This window comes from Narcine bancroftii, chromosome 4 (assembly GCF_036971445.1).
Source record: "Narcine bancroftii isolate sNarBan1 chromosome 4, sNarBan1.hap1, whole genome shotgun sequence".
NCBI lineage: Eukaryota > Metazoa > Chordata > Chondrichthyes > Torpediniformes > Narcinidae > Narcine > Narcine bancroftii.
This window is the reverse complement of record NC_091472.1, coordinates 245,046,515-245,064,763: the sequence shown is the minus strand read 5'-3', so window position 1 is coordinate 245,064,763 and position 18,249 is coordinate 245,046,515. Positions and strand designations below refer to the sequence as shown.

At 39.8% G+C, this 18,249-nt stretch overlaps 2 protein-coding genes and 1 long non-coding RNA gene across 6 annotated transcripts in view; 1 reads left to right on the top strand and 2 right to left on the bottom strand.

Moving 5' to 3' along the window:
• Nucleotides 1-3,747, bottom strand: part of gtf3c3 (general transcription factor IIIC, polypeptide 3) — a 100,817-nt gene extending 97,070 nt beyond the window's left edge. Inside the window, exons 1-2 of one of the 3 annotated variants that reach the window (XM_069934586.1) lie at nt 3,565-3,747; nt 1,357-1,471 (exon numbers count right to left, since the gene is read on the bottom strand). Coding sequence is in view for 2 of the 3 variants with exons in the window: in XM_069934585.1 (XP_069790686.1) it covers nt 1,357-1,471; nt 2,808-2,906 (214 nt within the window). In the remaining variant the exon portion in view is untranslated. Of the gene's footprint in view, nt 1-1,356; nt 1,472-2,807; nt 3,028-3,564 lie in introns of those variants that run through there. The other 2 variants (XM_069934585.1, XM_069934584.1) reach the window with 2 other exon arrangements.
• A 150-nt stretch (nt 3,748-3,897) lies between these two features.
• Nucleotides 3,898-18,249, top strand: part of LOC138761813 (uncharacterized) — a 36,723-nt gene continuing 22,371 nt past the window's right edge. The window contains exon 1 of the long non-coding RNA XR_011356523.1: nt 3,898-4,081. This is a non-coding gene — a long non-coding RNA (uncharacterized lncRNA). The remainder of the gene's footprint in view (nt 4,082-18,249) is intronic.
• LOC138761812 (uncharacterized protein C2orf66 homolog) lies at nt 6,721-8,699 on the bottom strand. Of its 2 annotated transcripts, none has more exons than XM_069934582.1 (3): nt 8,603-8,699; nt 7,871-8,011; nt 6,721-6,999 (listed from the first exon to the last, which is right to left on the bottom strand). In XM_069934582.1, exons 2-3 carry the CDS (start codon nt 7,991-7,993, stop codon nt 6,814-6,816), a joined length of 309 nt encoding a protein of 102 aa, XP_069790683.1. In that variant the 5' UTR covers nt 7,994-8,011; nt 8,603-8,699; the 3' UTR covers nt 6,721-6,813. The 2 variants fall into 2 exon arrangements, with proteins under 2 accessions (XP_069790683.1, XP_069790682.1); XM_069934581.1 differs by lacking the exon at nt 8,603-8,699 and adding an exon at nt 8,096-8,205.

The following is an 18,249-nucleotide window of genomic DNA, read 5'->3' as shown; positions in this document are numbered from 1 at the left end:
AGTTTCATAGAGGTGTGACTCTCAACTAAATACCACATGATGGAATATAGAAATGCATAGTGGAGAAAAATCACTTATAACTGAAGAAAGAAGCATGACACATTCGTTGGAATATGGAAACGTTACCTGAAATATATCGGCACTCAGATAGTTTAGTTCTCCCCCAGCCCGAAATAGAGACACTGTAATAATCTGTCGCCAGTAGGAAACGGAGTGTGACTAATGAAACAGGATATAGCACAGACGACGTGTTTTTGTCTTTTCAGTTACTCTGGGTTTTATTTTTGAGTGTCTTTTTTTCACGTTTTAATCTTTGGTTTTAGTCATTATCAATCTGAGGTTTTTTACTTTCTTTTTTTCTGTTTATGTTTTTGTTGGGGTCGATGGGTCCATTGATGTCTGTATTAACATAAATTACTTGATTGAACGTTAAATTGTATGGGGGTGGGGAGGGTGGAAAATACAGACTCTGTATATACACAGGAATGTTGGAAAGATTGAATGGATTGTTGAGTTTTGTGAGTCTATGAAAATCATAAATAAAATATTTTTAAAAAAACAATTAATAAACAGATAATAGGATATTAATAGATTCAAAGTCAACAATCAAGAAATTGTCTTGACCAGTGGTTCTCAACCTTTTTCTTTCCACTCACATATCACTTTATGTAACCCCAATGCCATAAGTGCTCTGTGATTAGTAAGGGATTGCTTAAGGTGATATGTGAGTGGGAAGCGAAGGTTGAGAACCACTGCTCTAGACCCAATTGTTACTGAAATATTTTGCTTGAGAAAAATTGTCATTGGCCCATTTGCTTTGGAGTTATGAAACTGTGCACATAATGAATCAATTAGGTATGATGAAAACAATGGTTTTCAAACTTTTACTTTCCACCCACATAACACCTTAAGCAATCCCCTACTGATCACAGAACACCTATGGCATAGGGATTACTTAAAAGTGGTATGAGTGGAAAGAAAAAGGTTGAGAACCACTGGGTCTTGACTGAGCTTCATAATCTTGATTGCAACAGCACAAAATCAAATTCAATGTTTATCTAGAAGGCCAAAAACACAATTTTTAACCTTGATAAGAAAGCTGTAACAAAAGAGACACTCAAAAGAATGTCAACAATCTTTGTGCAGACTTCTAGCTGTTAGAAATTGGCAAAAATATGTTTATAAGTGATTTTCAGTCATTTTAACCCTTAAACTGATTATAAATCACAATTTTAGCAAAAAGCCCAAACATTTTATATTTTTATTCAGTTCATCTACTTTAACAGCAGAAACAACTGCCTATCTTGGAAGTATAAATACCAGACAACCCCTTTCTAAATCAGATGAGCAACATACCTGAATCATCTACCCCTTGTTTGGCTCTACTGTGTGAAGTTCTGGATGGGCCATCCAAGTCTTCTGCTGCTGTGGTTTCTCCTTCATCTTCAGTTACTCCACCACCTGTAGCTTCCTGAAAATAAGATACATTATTCTATTATTGATTATTCTATTTTGATGGCTAAAAAAAAGACTGTTTCAATTGACTGGAGTAAATAAAATGTTATGGTCCAGAAGAACCCATAGGTTCTATTTCAGTTCCGATAAGATCTATTCTAATCCAATTTCCCAGCACTTAATCTGAATTTTTTTTGCAGATGAGAGTGCATTAAATGTTCATAACTATGAGAGTCTTGGGTTTACAATTATCTTTTTTTGAACAGTTCCACATCTTTTCAGTGAAAATGTTTCCTTTCAAGTATTCTCTAATCCAGGGGTGGGCAACCTTTTTAAAAAAAACTCACATTCTACCTTAAGTACTCGCTATGCCACAGGTGCTCTGTGGCATAGCTTAAGGTAAATGGGGACGGTTGAGAACCACTGCTCCAATGGTACTGAAAAATTGTCATTGGCCCACTTCCTTTGGAGTTATGAAACTGTGCACATAACGAGTCAATTAGGTATGATTAAACAGTGGTTTTCAAACTTTTTCTTTCCACTCACATACTACTTTAAGCAATCCCTTACTAATCACAGAGCACTTATGACAAAGGGATTGCTTAAGGTGGAATGTGAGTTTAGGGGGGCAGTTTGAAAACAACTTGTCGAGAGAGATATGGCCAAACAGGATTCGCTCAGTTTGAAAACCTGGTCATTGTGGATGAATTGGGCAAAGAGGCCTGTTTCTGTACTGTATGACATTTATTTTCATTTCTAGACAGATAATGTACATCAGGTGGAATTATCAGTACAGGAAGCAGGAACGCCTGGTCCTTGACACCAATCACATATTCACCAACTAGCAGATGTGTTCACCTCTCTGCCTCCCCCTTTCCTTCTCAGGAGCACAATTAAGTCCAAGTCCGAGGGAGGGGAGGGGTGTCCAGTTTCATTCCAACCAATAAACAAGCATCTCGGCTGACCATTCAATTCAATGCAGTGCAGATGGCGCGTTCAGCTTTTGCAGGGACAACGATCGGTCCTGGCAGCTGAAGAGCGAAAGATCGCACAATACTTTCAGTCAGAAGCGACAGGGATGTTAACCTGCCATTCCCCTCCACAATCATGACACCTGTCTGACTCAAGTATTTTCTCCTCGATTACCCCTGGGCCCCATATCGGAGGAGCGGAATGTTTAAAATGGGATTAATGTCGCAGTCGAGCTTGGTGACTACACCCACGCCTCATCAATCAGAGACGGGCCATGAAAGGCGAGCCACGACGCTTGAGTGCATGCCCTCTCTCTTCCCGTGCTCTCGCTGGCTCCGTGGGAGCTCTCTGCCAGCCCCATCCCCATCCCCATCCCTCACCCGTTCCCGCGCCTTCCTCTCCTCCCGGAGCCGCTCAAATTCCTCGAAGGAGATTTTTCCCTCGAGATAGTCGATGAGCTCGGGACTGAAGCCCGACATCCTCAACCCGGAGTAGCTTTCACGACGGACGGACTTGTTCGGTCCGTCGGCTTAAACAGTTCGGCGGGACTATTGGCTCTTGATTCCGTTCCGGGACAGGATGTCCTTTCTCCTTCGAGCTCCGTCCAGCCCTTTACTCTGCAACAGTTGCGGTTCATTGGCGGGGCGTTAAAATACTATTGTCAGAAGAAATTTGTAAAATAAATTATGATTGTTGTTCAACAAATAAAAAAAAAGTCGGTGGTCATACAATTTTTTGATTTTTTTTTAAAAAAAAACGTTAGAACTAATAAAAAGAGGAGATGCTGGAATCTCCAAGCCAACAAAGGGACTGAGCGAGTCAGGCAGCATCCATTGGAGAGAAATGGTCCATGTTTGGAGTCGGGACTTTTTTTCCCCCAATAAAAGGTCCTGAATCGAAACACTGACGGGCTATTTGTCTCCATGGTTATCTTTGCTTGCTTCAAGTATGGTTTTCTTTTTGTGAGCAGAGGAATGGAAATGTATGCGTGGATTAAAGACGCTTGTTTAATTATTTTTCCACATTTTGTTCTCAAGATGAAGGGAGCAGTTTATGCCTGTCCCGCGCAGTCCTGAGATAGGGGTGAGGTTGGAAGGGGGGACGAAACTAAACTCGGGGCATCCAACAAGGTCTTACATCAATTAAATGTTCGAAATATCACCCCCAAATGAAGGTCAATTTTACACCCAACAAGCATCTCGAAATTGCAATGAAATGCACCGATACGTTGGCGGGACACTGGAGGAGTGATCCTCTTGAAACAGCACAATCACATTTCAAGCCAAAGAACCCTCATCGCAGCGAGTCCTTCATGCAAACGTGAAGGGCGAGCAAAGGCCCCTTCAGTGCGCACACGCGCTCTCACATGCGCGCCTCGCACTCACTCACATGCGCTCCTCTCTCACACACGCGCCCGCCTCTCACTCACATGCGCTCCTCTCTCACACGCGCGCCTCCTCTCACTCACATGCGCGCCTCGCTCTCACACACGTGCCCACCTCTCACTCACATGCCCGTCTCTCTCTCACACACGCGCGCGCCTCTCACTCACACACACTGTAACGTGATCGATAATACTCGGAGACTTGTGAGGAGCTTTTCTGAGCTTGCAACGAACGGCCCGCCTCTACAATGGTCGTCAGGTCAATGGGAGGTAAGGCGGGAAAAACAGGGACCGACGGGGCGGAGCCAAGAGGAGGGGTCGGGTGTCTAATCTACCTATAGACAGTGAATTCCAGTTCTCTCTCTCTCTCACACACACACACACACACACACCCTTTCTGTCACATAAAACTCTTGTTTTCTCCCCTTCACAGTTCAGACAAAGGGTCTTCAATCTAAATTGTAACTGTTTCTCTTTCCATTGATGGCTGTTTCCTGTGGTGAGGGAGTACAGTCCAACTGTACTTCCTGATCATTGGTCCTGTAGGGTTTGGAGAGCCAACTCTGCTCCTTGAATTAACCAGGTTTCCTTCAGTTGCAACGTGGACACACTTTCAAAAGCAACATTTTCAGAATTCTCTCCAATCTCTATACTTAGAACCTGGCAGTAGATATGATACTGAGAACTGAAGATAGAGGCTCCAGTCTTGAATAAGTGTATTGTATTCTTAATTATTGTTGGTGTAAGGTCATAGAATATAAGATAAGCGAGTATTTCAAAGCACAAAATCTCTCCTGGTGCATTCAATGGGAGAGTCTGTTCTGTACCAGTTAGACTTAATTCGAATTGTTTTCATTTAATTCCATTGTTCTCGTCTGTTTTTTTTACTGAAAATTTTTTTTAGTGAAAATTTTTAGTGAAAATTGATTTTGCTTACAAGTGAAGTATTCAGTGTCGGTCTGTCATTTGGTGATAGAAATCGACACAGGCAAAAAAAATATAGATTTTTATCTGATCATAATTGCGAAAACGCAAACTATGTTGCAAATTATTTTGGTTGAAATTCAATGTATGCCATTTTATTTCATTATTATAGGGTGCTAGATGAACACAGGAGGGAGGAAATAGGATATTGCAATGAATGAGTTGAGGGACATTCTCTGTCGAGCATTAACCCTATTTCCCATTGAGGGGTATTCGATGCTGGATATCCTACGTAATCCCTTTAACCACTGGAATCGCAACCTGACATCCACCAGGACTAGAACAACCGCAAATTGCATCCTTCCAACGTGTATGGGGGGGGGGGGGAGGGGGGGATGCCTGCAGCCCAATCGACCGTCTGTTTCGATGCTTCAATGAGCACAATGTCAAGAGTAATTTCAAATGAAGGTAATCATTTCCGACTTTACAATGAAAACTGAATTGCAATTGTGAAGTTAAACAAGAAAGTCCACAGACGCTTGCGGATCATGTTTCAAATATCCACTTCCTCATATCCTGTTGAAAATGAGGACTAGGCTTGATCTTTACAGTCCAAGAGTAATGATCGACATTCTTTTTATTGGGGCTAATCCTAATATTTGTCAAATCGATAGTTTGCCGTGTAACACCCGCGGTTCTTAATTTTAACGGTTCAACTAATAGTAATGCCTTACTTCTCACTTCAGCCATTGGCAGTGACTTAACCTGGTGAGGGAAGTTCTGATGAAAGCTCGCTCTCCTTCTACAGCTGCTGCCTGGCCGGCTGGCTCATCCATTTGTTTTTTTTTTGTTTCTGACTGAGGTTTCCTCAGTTTAAGTGTAATTTGTTCAATGATTCTTCCCGGGGAGCGCAGCCAAAAAAAAAGTCACAGCGTGGACTTCATGCAAGGATATTGCAAGCCCAGGATGCTCGGGGCTTGTTGAATCTCACTGTCGCTTCCACGATGGGTAGAAATAATTTGATTAAATCGTCAGAAATGCAACCATAATGATGTGAGAACGTTGAAGTGGCCGAATTGATCAGATCATGGACCATAACCGCCACAAATAACCGTGATTGAAGCTCCCAAACCCCGCAGCCGCTGGGAATCGGAAATAAAGGCAAGTGCTGGATAGACGCTTTTCCAATCAGTAACTCGTCATCGGGTCAATGGCTCTTCAACTAATAAAGAGTTAGCACCCTGAATCGCTGACTACTTCTCTCTCCATACATGCTGCCTGGTCATCTGAGTATTTCAGAGCAATTCCCGCTTTTATTACAGCTGACCAAACATCCCTTTCATTCCGTCAAGAGACAATAGACAGCATTTTGTGTGTTGCTCCAGTTTTCCGGTATCTGCAGGCCCTCTTATTTCTCTCACTATTCATCTTGGAAAGGGCTGATGTTTCAACTAATCGTATTTCGAAGAAAATAGAAATAATAAAAATCCGTAGGTTCCTTTTTCCCACACTGAAAATGTACATCTTTCAGTTGAGGTTCTCAGATAAAGACAGCAATTAACTCAGCAGCCGCCTTCAGATCATAAAACCTTTCTGTAAAATTTCTCCAAGGCTCGCTCCTCCATCAAGGAGTCCCCCTGTCATATCTTTTTATCTGCCTTAACTTTTACTTTATTTTATGAACCTATGTTAATGAGATTTTCAATTAATCTCATCACTAAATTCTCCACCAACACTTTCCACATTGTTTTATTAAAGATAAATAAGGCAATGTGATGCCGGTCAGAGAGGCTGAAGAACGACAATTATGGTTTAAAATATGTATTTATTTTACTTTTTTTTAACTAGACCTGAACAATTCCAAATCTGCCCTTCATTGCATTAAGTGACAGATTGAAGCAATGAAAACTGAAAAGTAAAAGATTCCTGGTACGTTCAAGGACCACGCGTTGCTATTCAACGACAAAATAAATAAAATGACAAAATTTTGTCATGTTAAAAATATGAAGAGTTTATTGAATAGATCGTTAAGTGTTTCCAGGTGAGATCATCAGTGACGGCTTCGCATCTTCTTGTACTCAACCTTTTAAGAAAGCGGCGAAGGAATCTTTCTGTCCTTCGTAGTCCGAAAAAGCAGAAGAGATGTGGTTCGGGTAAAGGGAGGCTGCCACAGATGGTCTCCCGTTTTCCATTCTGATAGACTTGAGGAACTTCCCAACATCAACCCCTCTTGCAGAAAAATAAGCTTGAAGCGTTCTGAAAAACTGGGGAGAAGAACCAAAACCGCGGTTTAAGACCATCAACATGTTCCTTGAGTTTAACGTCGCATCTTTCACTGACTGATTTATCTAATCACATAGATTACACAAGGAAATAATGATCGACAGTTTTATTAAATTCGGACGCATCCAAATACAAACGGTCACACACAAAAGATTAAATTAAATGAAACGGGGTGTTGTTATGAGGTGAAGAAATTACAATTAACTGCGAATCCAGACCTGTCTAATAATACACTTGCTTAACGAGGCTTGATGATAATTCTAACAGGAGCTCTGTAGCAGGGTCCTAACTTTAAGGTTACAAGTATTGACCTGGTCTTCACATTTATAGTAAACGACCACTCAGTGCCTGGATGATGAATAAAAATAAAATGTCTCGGGCTGAAAACTTTCTGGTCCCGCCATCGTACCTGACTAACAGCAACTGTAAATGCTCTATCTCGCGTGGATTAGCAAATAATACCAATGACCCTGGATGCAATCACTCCGTCTATAACGCTCCTGCCATCGCGTGGTAAGTTAGACATCTCGTCTCTTTCGCTTGATGGGAAGCGCCTTACCGGATGACACGTTTCAAAAATCTTCCAAACTAACAAGCCATAAAATAGAACCTCATTGTGGGCGAGTGAACGAGAAAAAAAAAGCTGCACACAGACATTCCCGGATGCATGAGCAAATTTCCGAACAAAAATAACGAGTCATAAAAGTTATTATTTCAAAGAGCATTCCTTCCCCCGAAGATGAATGTCTCCCCAGCGCCCTCATAAAGCAGGTCTGCAATCTACGGTTTGGGATCCTTGCCCGTCTACAACTATTTTCTGCTGACTTAACTAAAGTAACACCAAACTCTTACCAATTCCCTGTTTCTCGGGTTTTCCAAAGATTTCCAAGCATCCTTTGACTCCAAGGGGATTGTGTGGACCAAAGCCACGAGGGAGAGGCTGAGATAGAAAGTAAAAACTCGCGTTTTCAGCATTGTTGCGCATGGATGTTACTGGAAAGAGAATCCAGAAGGATTATTTCTTACAAACTTCAAACATAATTGCTGACAAGGAGGCATCAGTTTCTTTATACTCACAGACTTGCTTGGCCTCAAAAATAAACTTGAGTTAACGTCACTCACTGCTGTGCAGCTTGTAAATGTCTTGGTATTGAACGCAATTCTGCTTTATAGCTGAAATGGTTTGTGTGGGTGTCAGTGACGTTCGCAATGTGTGGCAGAGTAATGACAGACATGATAGGGAACTCCGGGGAATAAACGAGTTCACAACAAAAAAAGCAACGCTCCCAACGACAATAACTCAGGTGAGAGATTATCGAGTCATGGTTTCAAAGCCCTGGTGACTTTTAATAGATTCTGCGACCGACCCTGAGCGTCGTATCTCAGGGAAAACTCTCACACTTCGAATTCAGACAAAGCCCGCCAGCAGAACCTCAACCCCTGTGGAAAGGCAGCGCGGCAGGATTCAGAGTTAAAAGGCAATAAACCGAGGCCGATTTCTCAATGCACGGGGAAAAAATCCTGGATCACGACGTTTAAAAGGCATCCCTTATCTCCCAATCAACACCCCGAAAATAGACTGACCCCCTTTTAACCGTGCAACTTCTTCCTTCGTGGTGGTCGCAGAGCGAGATATTTCGACAATATGACATTGCCTTTAACTCGAAATCAAGCGAAATGGGGACGTGAGCTGCTCTGGGAATTCGCGGGGGCGAGGAGGGAATTCATGAAGAGGGCTCAAATTCCGCGCGTGAGCCTGCTCCACGGTGCCTCAGATGATCTCGCAACGATACAGAATGCAACCAAATCATGAAGTCAAACTGTGTGAGTCGATTGCTTTTTGAGTGCCAGGGAGGGAAAGGTGTGGCTGATACCAACCAATTCCTGATTTCCGTGGCCGACAATTTGACACATCCCTAAATAGATCTCCTAAAACTTCAAAGATCAAAGTTAAAATTTATTGCAGGGAACATACACTATATCACACACATCCCTGAGATTCTTTTTCTGCAGAATTTCTAATTACCGGTTATAATAAACAGTACTCAAAGAAAGAAAGAACTATGAACAAACTGAGCGTGCAAATACGTCCTTAAAGCACAGCGAGAAGACATCATTGGTTTTCACCAGTTATCAAACAATTGGGCTTCTTTCCAAAGCCACTCATAATAAGCTGGTTGATTTGACTTGAATTGCTGGCTCCAAGGGTAATATCAAGTTTTTTGATCGGGCATTTGGGAGCACTAATTATTGACAAAGAGCAAAGCTTTACTCCTGGACAGCCCAGAGTCCGAGTCACATCTAGGTCAAGACTGCTCGTAATTGTACGAGGAACGACACTGTGCATATTCTTATTTTTAGAATGACCCTGTTAAAATTAAACATTAAACATATGTCAGCTTGGAGTGGACACCTTTTCCAATTCGAATTTCTCACGTGCTCTGATGACAAGTAAATAACGTCCTTAATCAGAGCATATCCTGGGTATAGGGTGCGGAAATTCACTATATGTTTGGACCATTTCCGGAGCAACAAGACTCTTGTGTAAAACACAAAGCTGGAGAAACTCAGCAGGTCAAACCGTGTACTTTACATAGCAAAGATAAAGATACATAACTAACATTTTGGGCTTGAGCCCTTCATCAATGTATGAGCAAAATGAGGGCATGCACCCGAACAAAATCGTGGGGTAGGAACGCAATTTCACAGACAGGAGGCAATAGGTGGATAAGAAAGGAAGGCACACCAGCAAATGAAGGGAGGGGGAATGGCTCTGTGAATGGAGAAGGAAGGGGATTGAGAGCTGAAGGAAAGAAGATAGAGTGATGGAGAAGAGGGAGGAAAAAACAGGGAGTAGGCAAGCAGTGACCAGAGAAGTTGATGTTACTGCTATCCAGTTGGAGAGTGCCCAGATGAAAAGTTAGCTGTTGCTCCTCCAATTTAAGGGTGGTCTTGGTTTGACAGTACATGAGGCCATGGACAGACATGTCAGTGCGGGACTAGGGGACAGAATTCAAATGGTCAGCCACTGGAAGATCCTTATCACTGATGCGGACAGAGCAAAGGTGCTCAGTGAAGTGATGTAGAGAAGGACACAAAGAGAGCATTAAATGCAGTAGATGACTCCCGCAGACACAGATGTGAAGTATTGCTTCACTTGAAAGGACTGTTTAGGGCCCCAAATGCCAATAAGGTGTTGGTGCAAATGTGGCACTTCTTGCAGCCACAAAGGAAGGTGCCAAGGGGGTGATTAATAGGAAGGTGTGATAGGTCAAAAGAGTCACAAAGAGCGTGTTCCCAATAGAACACAGAGAGGGGAAGACATGTCTGGTGGTGGGATCATGTTGCAGATGGTGGAAATCATGGAGGATAATGCATTATTGGAGAGGCTGGTAAGGTGATAAGGTGTTTTGCTATGTCTGTGGGCAGATGGGGCCAGGACCAGTGAGCAGGAAATGGCGGAGATATGGGTGAGGGGTAGTTAATGGTGATGGAGGGGAAGCCACATTTTTGGGATAAGGAAGACATTCCAGATCATCTGGACTGGAAGACTTCATCTTGGGAATAGATACGACAGAAACAGAGAAATAGAGAGAAAGGAATAGAAACCTTGCAGGGAGCTAGGAGTGAAGAAGTGTAGTCAAGGTAGTTTTGGGGGTTAGTGGGTTTGTAAAATATGTCTGTAGAAAGTATCTCTTGAGATGGAGATAGAGAGATCAAGAAAGGGGAGAGTATTACTGGAGATGGGCCAATTGAATTTGAGGTTGGCATGAAAGTTGGCAGCAAAGTGAATGAACTTGATGAGCTGATCACAGGTGCATGAGGCAGCATCAATGTAATTTTGCCTGTGTAGGCTTGCAGCATGGATTGATCCTCAAAGCCAACAAACAGGCAGATTAAGCTGGAACCCATGCAGGTACACATGGCTATTTCTTTCATTTAGAGAAAGGGGATGAGTCAAAGGAGAAGTTAGTAAGGGTGACAACAAGTTCTGCAGATGGAGGAGGGTGGTGGGGAAGCTGGTTAGGTCTTTTGTCAAGAAAGAAATGAAGGGGTTAATACCTTGTGTATGGGGGATGGAGGTGTAAAGTGATTGGATGTCCATAATAAATATGAGGTGGTCAAGTCCAGGCAATGGAAGTCATTGAAGCATAGGAGGGCATGTGAGGTATTGTGGATGATTGGACCAAGAGGAGACAAAATGGAGTCTTGGTAACATGATATCAGTTCAGTGGGACAGGAGCATGTGGAAACAATGGATCTACCTTCTCCAGCATTGTGTTTTTATGCAAACCACTGTGTCTGTAGACTTTCGAGTTTTACTTATACCAAGATCAGCCATGTTATTTGAAGAACTTTGAGGTGGTAAATTAAACAGTTGGAGAAATGGAAGGAAGAACCATGCAGCACTCTTGTCTACATTGTCAGTAAAAGTGATAAAAACACTGTCAACTTCAAGAGGGCCTGGGGGTGGGGGTGAGGGTTGAGGGGAGAACAGCGCTCCATTGAACATTGATGGCTCCACCATTGAGATTATCAAGAGTATTGAGTTCTTTGGAGTTCACTTGTGGAAAATCTCACTTGGCCCCTTAACACCAACTCTTTAGCCTAGAAAGCCCAGCAGTGCCTCTACTTCCTGGCAAAGTCTGAGCAAAGTTCATCTCCCACCCTCCATCTTCACTACATTCTACAGAGGATGTATTGAGAGCATCCTGTGCAACTGCATCACCACCTGGTTTAGAAGATGTATCACCTCAGACCACAAAACCCTGTAGAGGAAAGTGAAATCAGCAGAAAAGATCTCTTCCTACCATGAAGGACATTTACAACATTCGATGTAGGTGAAAGGCAATAAACATTGTGGACTCCACCCACCCCTCATGTAAACTATTCTCCCTCTGTCATCTGGTAGGAGGTACCATAGCACTCAGGGTGTTAAATCCAGAATGGGAAACAGTTTTTCTCCCCAAGCCACCAGGCTCCTGAATTTCCAGAACATATGTGGATAGTGTACCCTTACTGTATATGTCTTAATATTTTAATATTTCAATGTGTCTAATTATTCTAATTTATATTTATGTAAAAATGCTAAGAGGTCCTGGAGAAATGCTATCTCTTTACTGTATGAGTGTGGTATGATCGATAAATAAAGGTGGCAATATTATTTTCTGGAGTTGTTCGAATGCAGCTGCTGTCATATAGTGCAATGCCCAGAAGTGTGGGAGAAATTCAACAGCTTAGGCGGTGTGACATTCTGAGTTTCTCCAGCACTTTTGCGTATTGCATTCTTTGTCCGCAAATGGACTAAACTCATAGGTTAATGTTATTTTCCCTCCTCCCATTTCCACTAATTGATGTGTCAGGGCCAGAATTGTAACTTCAGGAATTTTGAAAGACTATATATCCCATACCTTGCGAGCTCCAGACCTCAAGGGGAAAAAAATCGTTTGGCTTTCCTATGTGAGTACTCTAAAAAAAATCAACACCAGGTTGCCTTAAATAAAATTTAAGGTCAAATTTATTCTCATATTATTTCTGGCATAATAATAAGGATTCTTCTGCGAGCAGTCTAGCGAGTTGATTCTAACATCCACACAGCTACAAAAAGTAACAAGTCAACAGCACAGTAAGAGAGCATGGAATAACGATGAGAAAGATTAATGCACAGCAAAGTCATGCTCATTCAGTCGCTTGATGGTTGTGCCGAAGTTAAGAAACTGTCTTTAAGCCTGTTGGTGCACGATTTCACACACTTGAGCCTTCTCGCTGATGGAAGGAGGCAGAAGAGATTGTGTGTCCGGGGTGGCATTGGCCCTTTATGTTAGTGACTTTTCCCGTGTATCAAGAGTTGGAGATGGAGTCGACGGAGAGGAAGGATTTTTTAAATTGGTCTTTCATCCAAGTGATGCGGGATTTCAATGATAATGTGCAGCAGCTAATAACTTTAAACTTTGCATCCGGATTGTTTCACTTGTTCAACATAAATTGGAGAAACGTGCCGATTTCATCTCAGAGACCTCCACTATTTTTTGCTGTAAACATTTTAAATCAGTCGGCCCTTTTGCTTATCTTGGTGATAGGACGCCAAAAGAAGAGGGACGTGCTGCCATACGGTGGACGTGCATACCAGCTGCTCATTCTGAGATTTTTAAAAATCTGACTGATAGAACTAAATTGAAATCCTTGCCTACAGAATCATTTGGAGACTGAGACTGAGGAGGAAAAGAAACCACAAATAAAAGGGGCAACATTCTTCTGGTTCCAAAATGCAGTCTGTGATTGGAAACCTGAACATAGACTGCATGGGAAGTGGTTTTGGTGTATTTCATGCAGTTGACAATAAACGGAATGTTGATCTTGCGTGAAGTTCATTTGTTTCAGCAGAACATTGTCTAAATACTGTATGTGATGTCATGTATGTACTCTGACAATAAATCTGAAATACTGAAGGCAAATAATTTCTTCAGGACCCAGGACAGTGCAGGTATGGGTCAAATAAAGGGATGTGGATACTGGGAAACTTAGCTGGAGAGCAGGTTTTCCAAAAGCAACGTGTGATCTATTCTGGAGGACTATGGGGAGATCTCTGGCGATGTCAATTGGGACAAGAGTGAAACCATGCCACTTACTTAGGGGAAATTACAGACAATATCAAGAAAACAATTATTTAAAGTGGCCACAAAATGGGATCAAATATCTAGGTGTCAGAAAAGACAACAACTTGAATAATTTATATAAACTAAATTATACCCCCTTGCTTGGGAGAATTGAGGAGGACTTAAATAGATGGATGTCCCTGGCCTTAACTTTAGTGGGTGGGGTGAACTGTGTTAAAATGAATGTGTTGCTGAGACTTCAGCACCTCTTTCAGATACTGCCCATGGCATTGCCCTGGGGATTTTTACAAAATTTATTCTCACAGATAAGAACATTTCTGTGGACTGGAAAGGTAGTCAGGGATTACAGTCTGGGCAGAATACTATTGCCAGACTTCAAGAAATACTATTGGCAGCCTAATCGAGATACATCACCTCACTCTTTGAAGAGGGAGGTGAAACATCCTGGGCATAAATTGATCTGCACAGGATAGGCAAGAAGATAGCAGAGGACTTTATTTATAAATGGAATGTTAAAATTGTTATCTAGGAAAACAGACAGCCCTATACTAAAACAAATTATCTTCATTTGGAATAAAATTAACCAATATCTAGGAATCAAATGGGGCTGCCCCCCAAAACATCCCTGAATCCAAATAGATTAATAGCATTGATGATGGTAACATGATCCTGGACACTTGGCATCATAATCGCATCAGGTGTGTAGAGGTCTGTTATGAGCTGGGGCGGCTAATGTTGTTTGAACAGCTCAGGCATAAGTATGATTTATTAAATAAGACATTCCACTGCTATCTTCTGATAAAATCTTTTCTGCAGGACAAATTAGGTCTAACTATGGCCCTATCTATGTGCAGTGACATAGAGGCCAGGATTTGAAGGGTAAACATACTGAAGTTCATCTTGGCAAAGTATTTCTTGCTCCAAGTGAAAGGATCTAAACCAGGACTTCACAAATCAAGGCAGAGGTGTGAGTCGTACAGAGGAATAAGAATTGATGAGTGGTGCTGGTCAGATCAGCATGACTGCAATCATTAATGCATGGTACAGGCTGGTATAATACAACTTTCTAGACCATCTGTACCTGACACCGCAAAAACTGAACAGATCTAAACCAGAATTGTCAAACCAATACTTTGGATGTGGCATTGAGACAGGAACCTTTGTGCATGCAACCTGGACATGTACCAAGGTGAGATCCTACTGGGTGGAACTAGGCCAAGTCCTAAAAAAATTATAGGTAAAGAATTCCCACAGAACCCATAGTTGTTCCTATTGGGAAACATAATGGACATAAGACTTACAACGAACCTGTCCAAATTTCAAATCCAATTTGACAGTGGCCAGGAAGTGGACAGCAGTTATTTGGAGGTCCAACTCCTGCCTGAGCATAACTCGCTGGAACACAGAAATACAAAGCTGTGTTCCCTTGGAAAAAATTACTTATAATTTAAGAAAAAAGTATAACACTTTAAAAAAATTTTTGGCAACCACACTTAAATTCTATAGGAGCATGATTAGAGTGTGGACCATTTGTGCCTCGTTGCCCTATCTTCCCTGTCTATCCCTCAATCGGTGAGGGGGGAGGGGTGGGGTGGTGGCGGTTCCATCCCAACCCAACCAGGAAAAGTCAAGAGAAGAAAGCAGCATGAGCACTACCCGCTGTGTCGTGACAAACCCACAAAACCCTGATATACGTCTTATACCTTTGTGGTGAATGTTGTGTGTAACTGTGGTTAAATGTTTTTTTTTAACTTTATTTATTCATTCAAAAAACAAACAATATATGATATATGCAGCAATTAAACATAAACATGAATTTTTTTTATACATAGAAAAAAAAGAAAAGAACCCCTCCCCCAGCCAACTCTCCTAAGGAGAGCCATAAAAAAGAGAAAAAAAAAGAATATTAAAGAAAAAGTTAAATATACATATTAAAATCTAATCAACACAAATTGAAATGTAAATATTCTGAGTATAACAACTACTTATTAATAAAAAAATTATAATTATCACATGAAACGTACATAATTTTTTCCATTATTAAACAATATTTCATCTCATTATGCCATCTATTAATATCAATCATATTTGTATTTTTCCACATACTAGCAATACATTTTTTTGCTACAGATAAAGCTAAATATACAAAAGCAAGCTGAAACTTATCTAATCCCAAACCTTTCAGAGGTTGCAAACTACCCAATAAAAATACTGTTGGATCTAAAACTATTTTAACCTTATATAGGTATTATAAAAAAATTGAATTTTCTTCCAAAAAGATTGTATATGTATACATAACCAAACAGCATGAAAAAAAGTTCCAACTGTATCACTACATCTAAAACACAAATCTGATTCAAGAAAACTATATTTTAAAAATTTTTCAGGTGTCAAATATAATTGATGTAAAAAAATTGGAATTAATCATTGCATAACGTGCATTTATCAATCTAGTTACACTATCATAACAAATATCTAACCAATCATCTTCAGAAAAAGTAAAACCAATATCCGCTTACCATTTAATGTTAGATCTATCCCAACCCTTTTTTATCCATACCATCCTGTAATATTTGATACATAGATGAAATATAACCCTTCTCTGATACCTTCATAAGAAAAGTCTCAAATTTAGTCATTTTAGGTAAAATCATATTTCTACCAAACATACATTTTACCAAAGATCTAATTTGATAATAAAGAAATAAAGAGTTTTTATCAATACCAAAACCTTCCCTCATCTGATTAAAAGATAAAAACTTACTCTCTTTAAAACAATAGCCCAAATTTTTCACACCTTTAAATATCCAATGCAATAAACTTTGGTTATGTATTGAAAAAGAAATGTTGATTATTATACAATGGGGTCAAAGCCGATAATTTACCCCGAGAGCCTGTCATTTTTTTTTCTTTATCCATAACTTTGTTGTATATTGTTGTAACAAATTTATATTCCATCTAAACAAAAATTGATGTATTTCAAATTCAGAAATACTTGCCATCTCAATTTTAGCCCAACTAGGAGGCTGTACCAAATCCATCAATGAACTAATAAATTTAAGTTGGGCTGCTTCATAATAATTTTGAAAATGTGGTAAATGTAGTCCCCCTCACTCATATTTCCAAGTTAATTTATTCAAAGCTACTCTCGAAAATTTACCCCTTCATAAAAACTTCTTAACCATTTTCTTCAAATAAATATGGAATAGATTGAAACAAATATTGTATACACGGAAAGATATTCATCTTAATTGTATTTATCCTACCCATTAAATTAATAGGTAAATATTTCCATTTAATCAAATCAGTTTTAATTTTTTTCATTAACGGACCATAATTTAATTTATATAAAGATTGATAATTAACATTCAAAATTATTCCCAGATATTTAATTTGATCAGTCCACTTCAAATTAATAATATTCTTATAAACTGAATAATCTCCTTCACTTACTAGTAATATTTCACTTTTTCCCCAATTAACTTTATATCCAGAAAGACATACATATTGTATTAAACATTCCTTCATATGCAAAAGTGACTGAGCTGGGTTTATTAAATACACCAATACATCATCAGCAAATAAATTAATTTTATATTCCTCATCTAAAACTTTCATACCTTGTATCTGTGTATTTTGTGTTATCAGCTATGCTAAAGGTTCAATCACTAATGCAAACAAAGCTGGTGATAAAGGACAACCTTGATGAGTTGATCGAGTTAACTTAAAGGATTCCAAAATCAAACCATTTGTCAATACTCTAGCTACCTGTTTACTATATAGAGCCCTAATCCAACCAATAAAAGAAGGACCAAACTTCAATTTCTCCAAAACTTTAAACAAAAAATTCCATTCAACTCTATCAAATGCTTTTTCTGCATCTAAGGATATCACCATCGGGTGATCTGAAGATTGTCAAAATCTATTAATCAAACTAATCATGTGCAAAATGTTATCTGAAGCATATCTATTCTTTATAAAACCAGTTTGATCAATATGAATCAACTTTGGTAAAAATTTAGCCAATCTATTTGCTAATATTTTAGCTATTATTTTATGATCTACATTGAACAATGAAATTGTATCTATATGAAGATACTTTCAAAGGATCTCTATCTCTTTTAGGAATTACTGTAATAAAAGCACTAGAACAAGACTCAGGTAATTCACAATGTTCTCCAACTTGACGTAATACATCCCCAAACACTGTAGATAAATCATCATAAAAAAATAAAATTCAATTGAAAATCCATCATCACCAAGTGATTTACCGTTCGGCATTTCCAGCATAGCAGTTTTAATTTCTGAGTCCTGTATATCTGCATCCTCTAATATCGGTAAATTCAACTGTGATTAAAAAAAAAGATCAATCGATCCAGTTTCTTGTTTTCCTTCAGATGTATATAACTTTTTGTAAAATGAATAAAATTCATCATTAATCTCATGTGGTTTATAAATAAGAGAATTCCGGCTAACAGCATTAATAATCCTCGAAATCTGTTCTTTCTTTAATTGCCACGCCAATACCTTATGTGCTTTCTCTCCCCATCCGTAATACTGTTGTTTAGTCCTATTAATCACACATTCAAATTGATGATTGCAAAGTATTATATT

Bases quoted from the DNA above. Each gene is read 5' to 3' on its own strand.
- LOC138761812 (XM_069934582.1), bottom strand. From the start codon at position 7,993: ATGCTGAAAACGCGAGTTTTTACTTTCTATCTCAGCCTCTCCCTCGTG. The intron at 7,000-7,870 runs GTAAGAGTTTGG...TCTTCTCCCCAG, and splicing joins ACCCGAGAAACAGGGAATTG to TTTTTCAGAACGCTTCAAGC.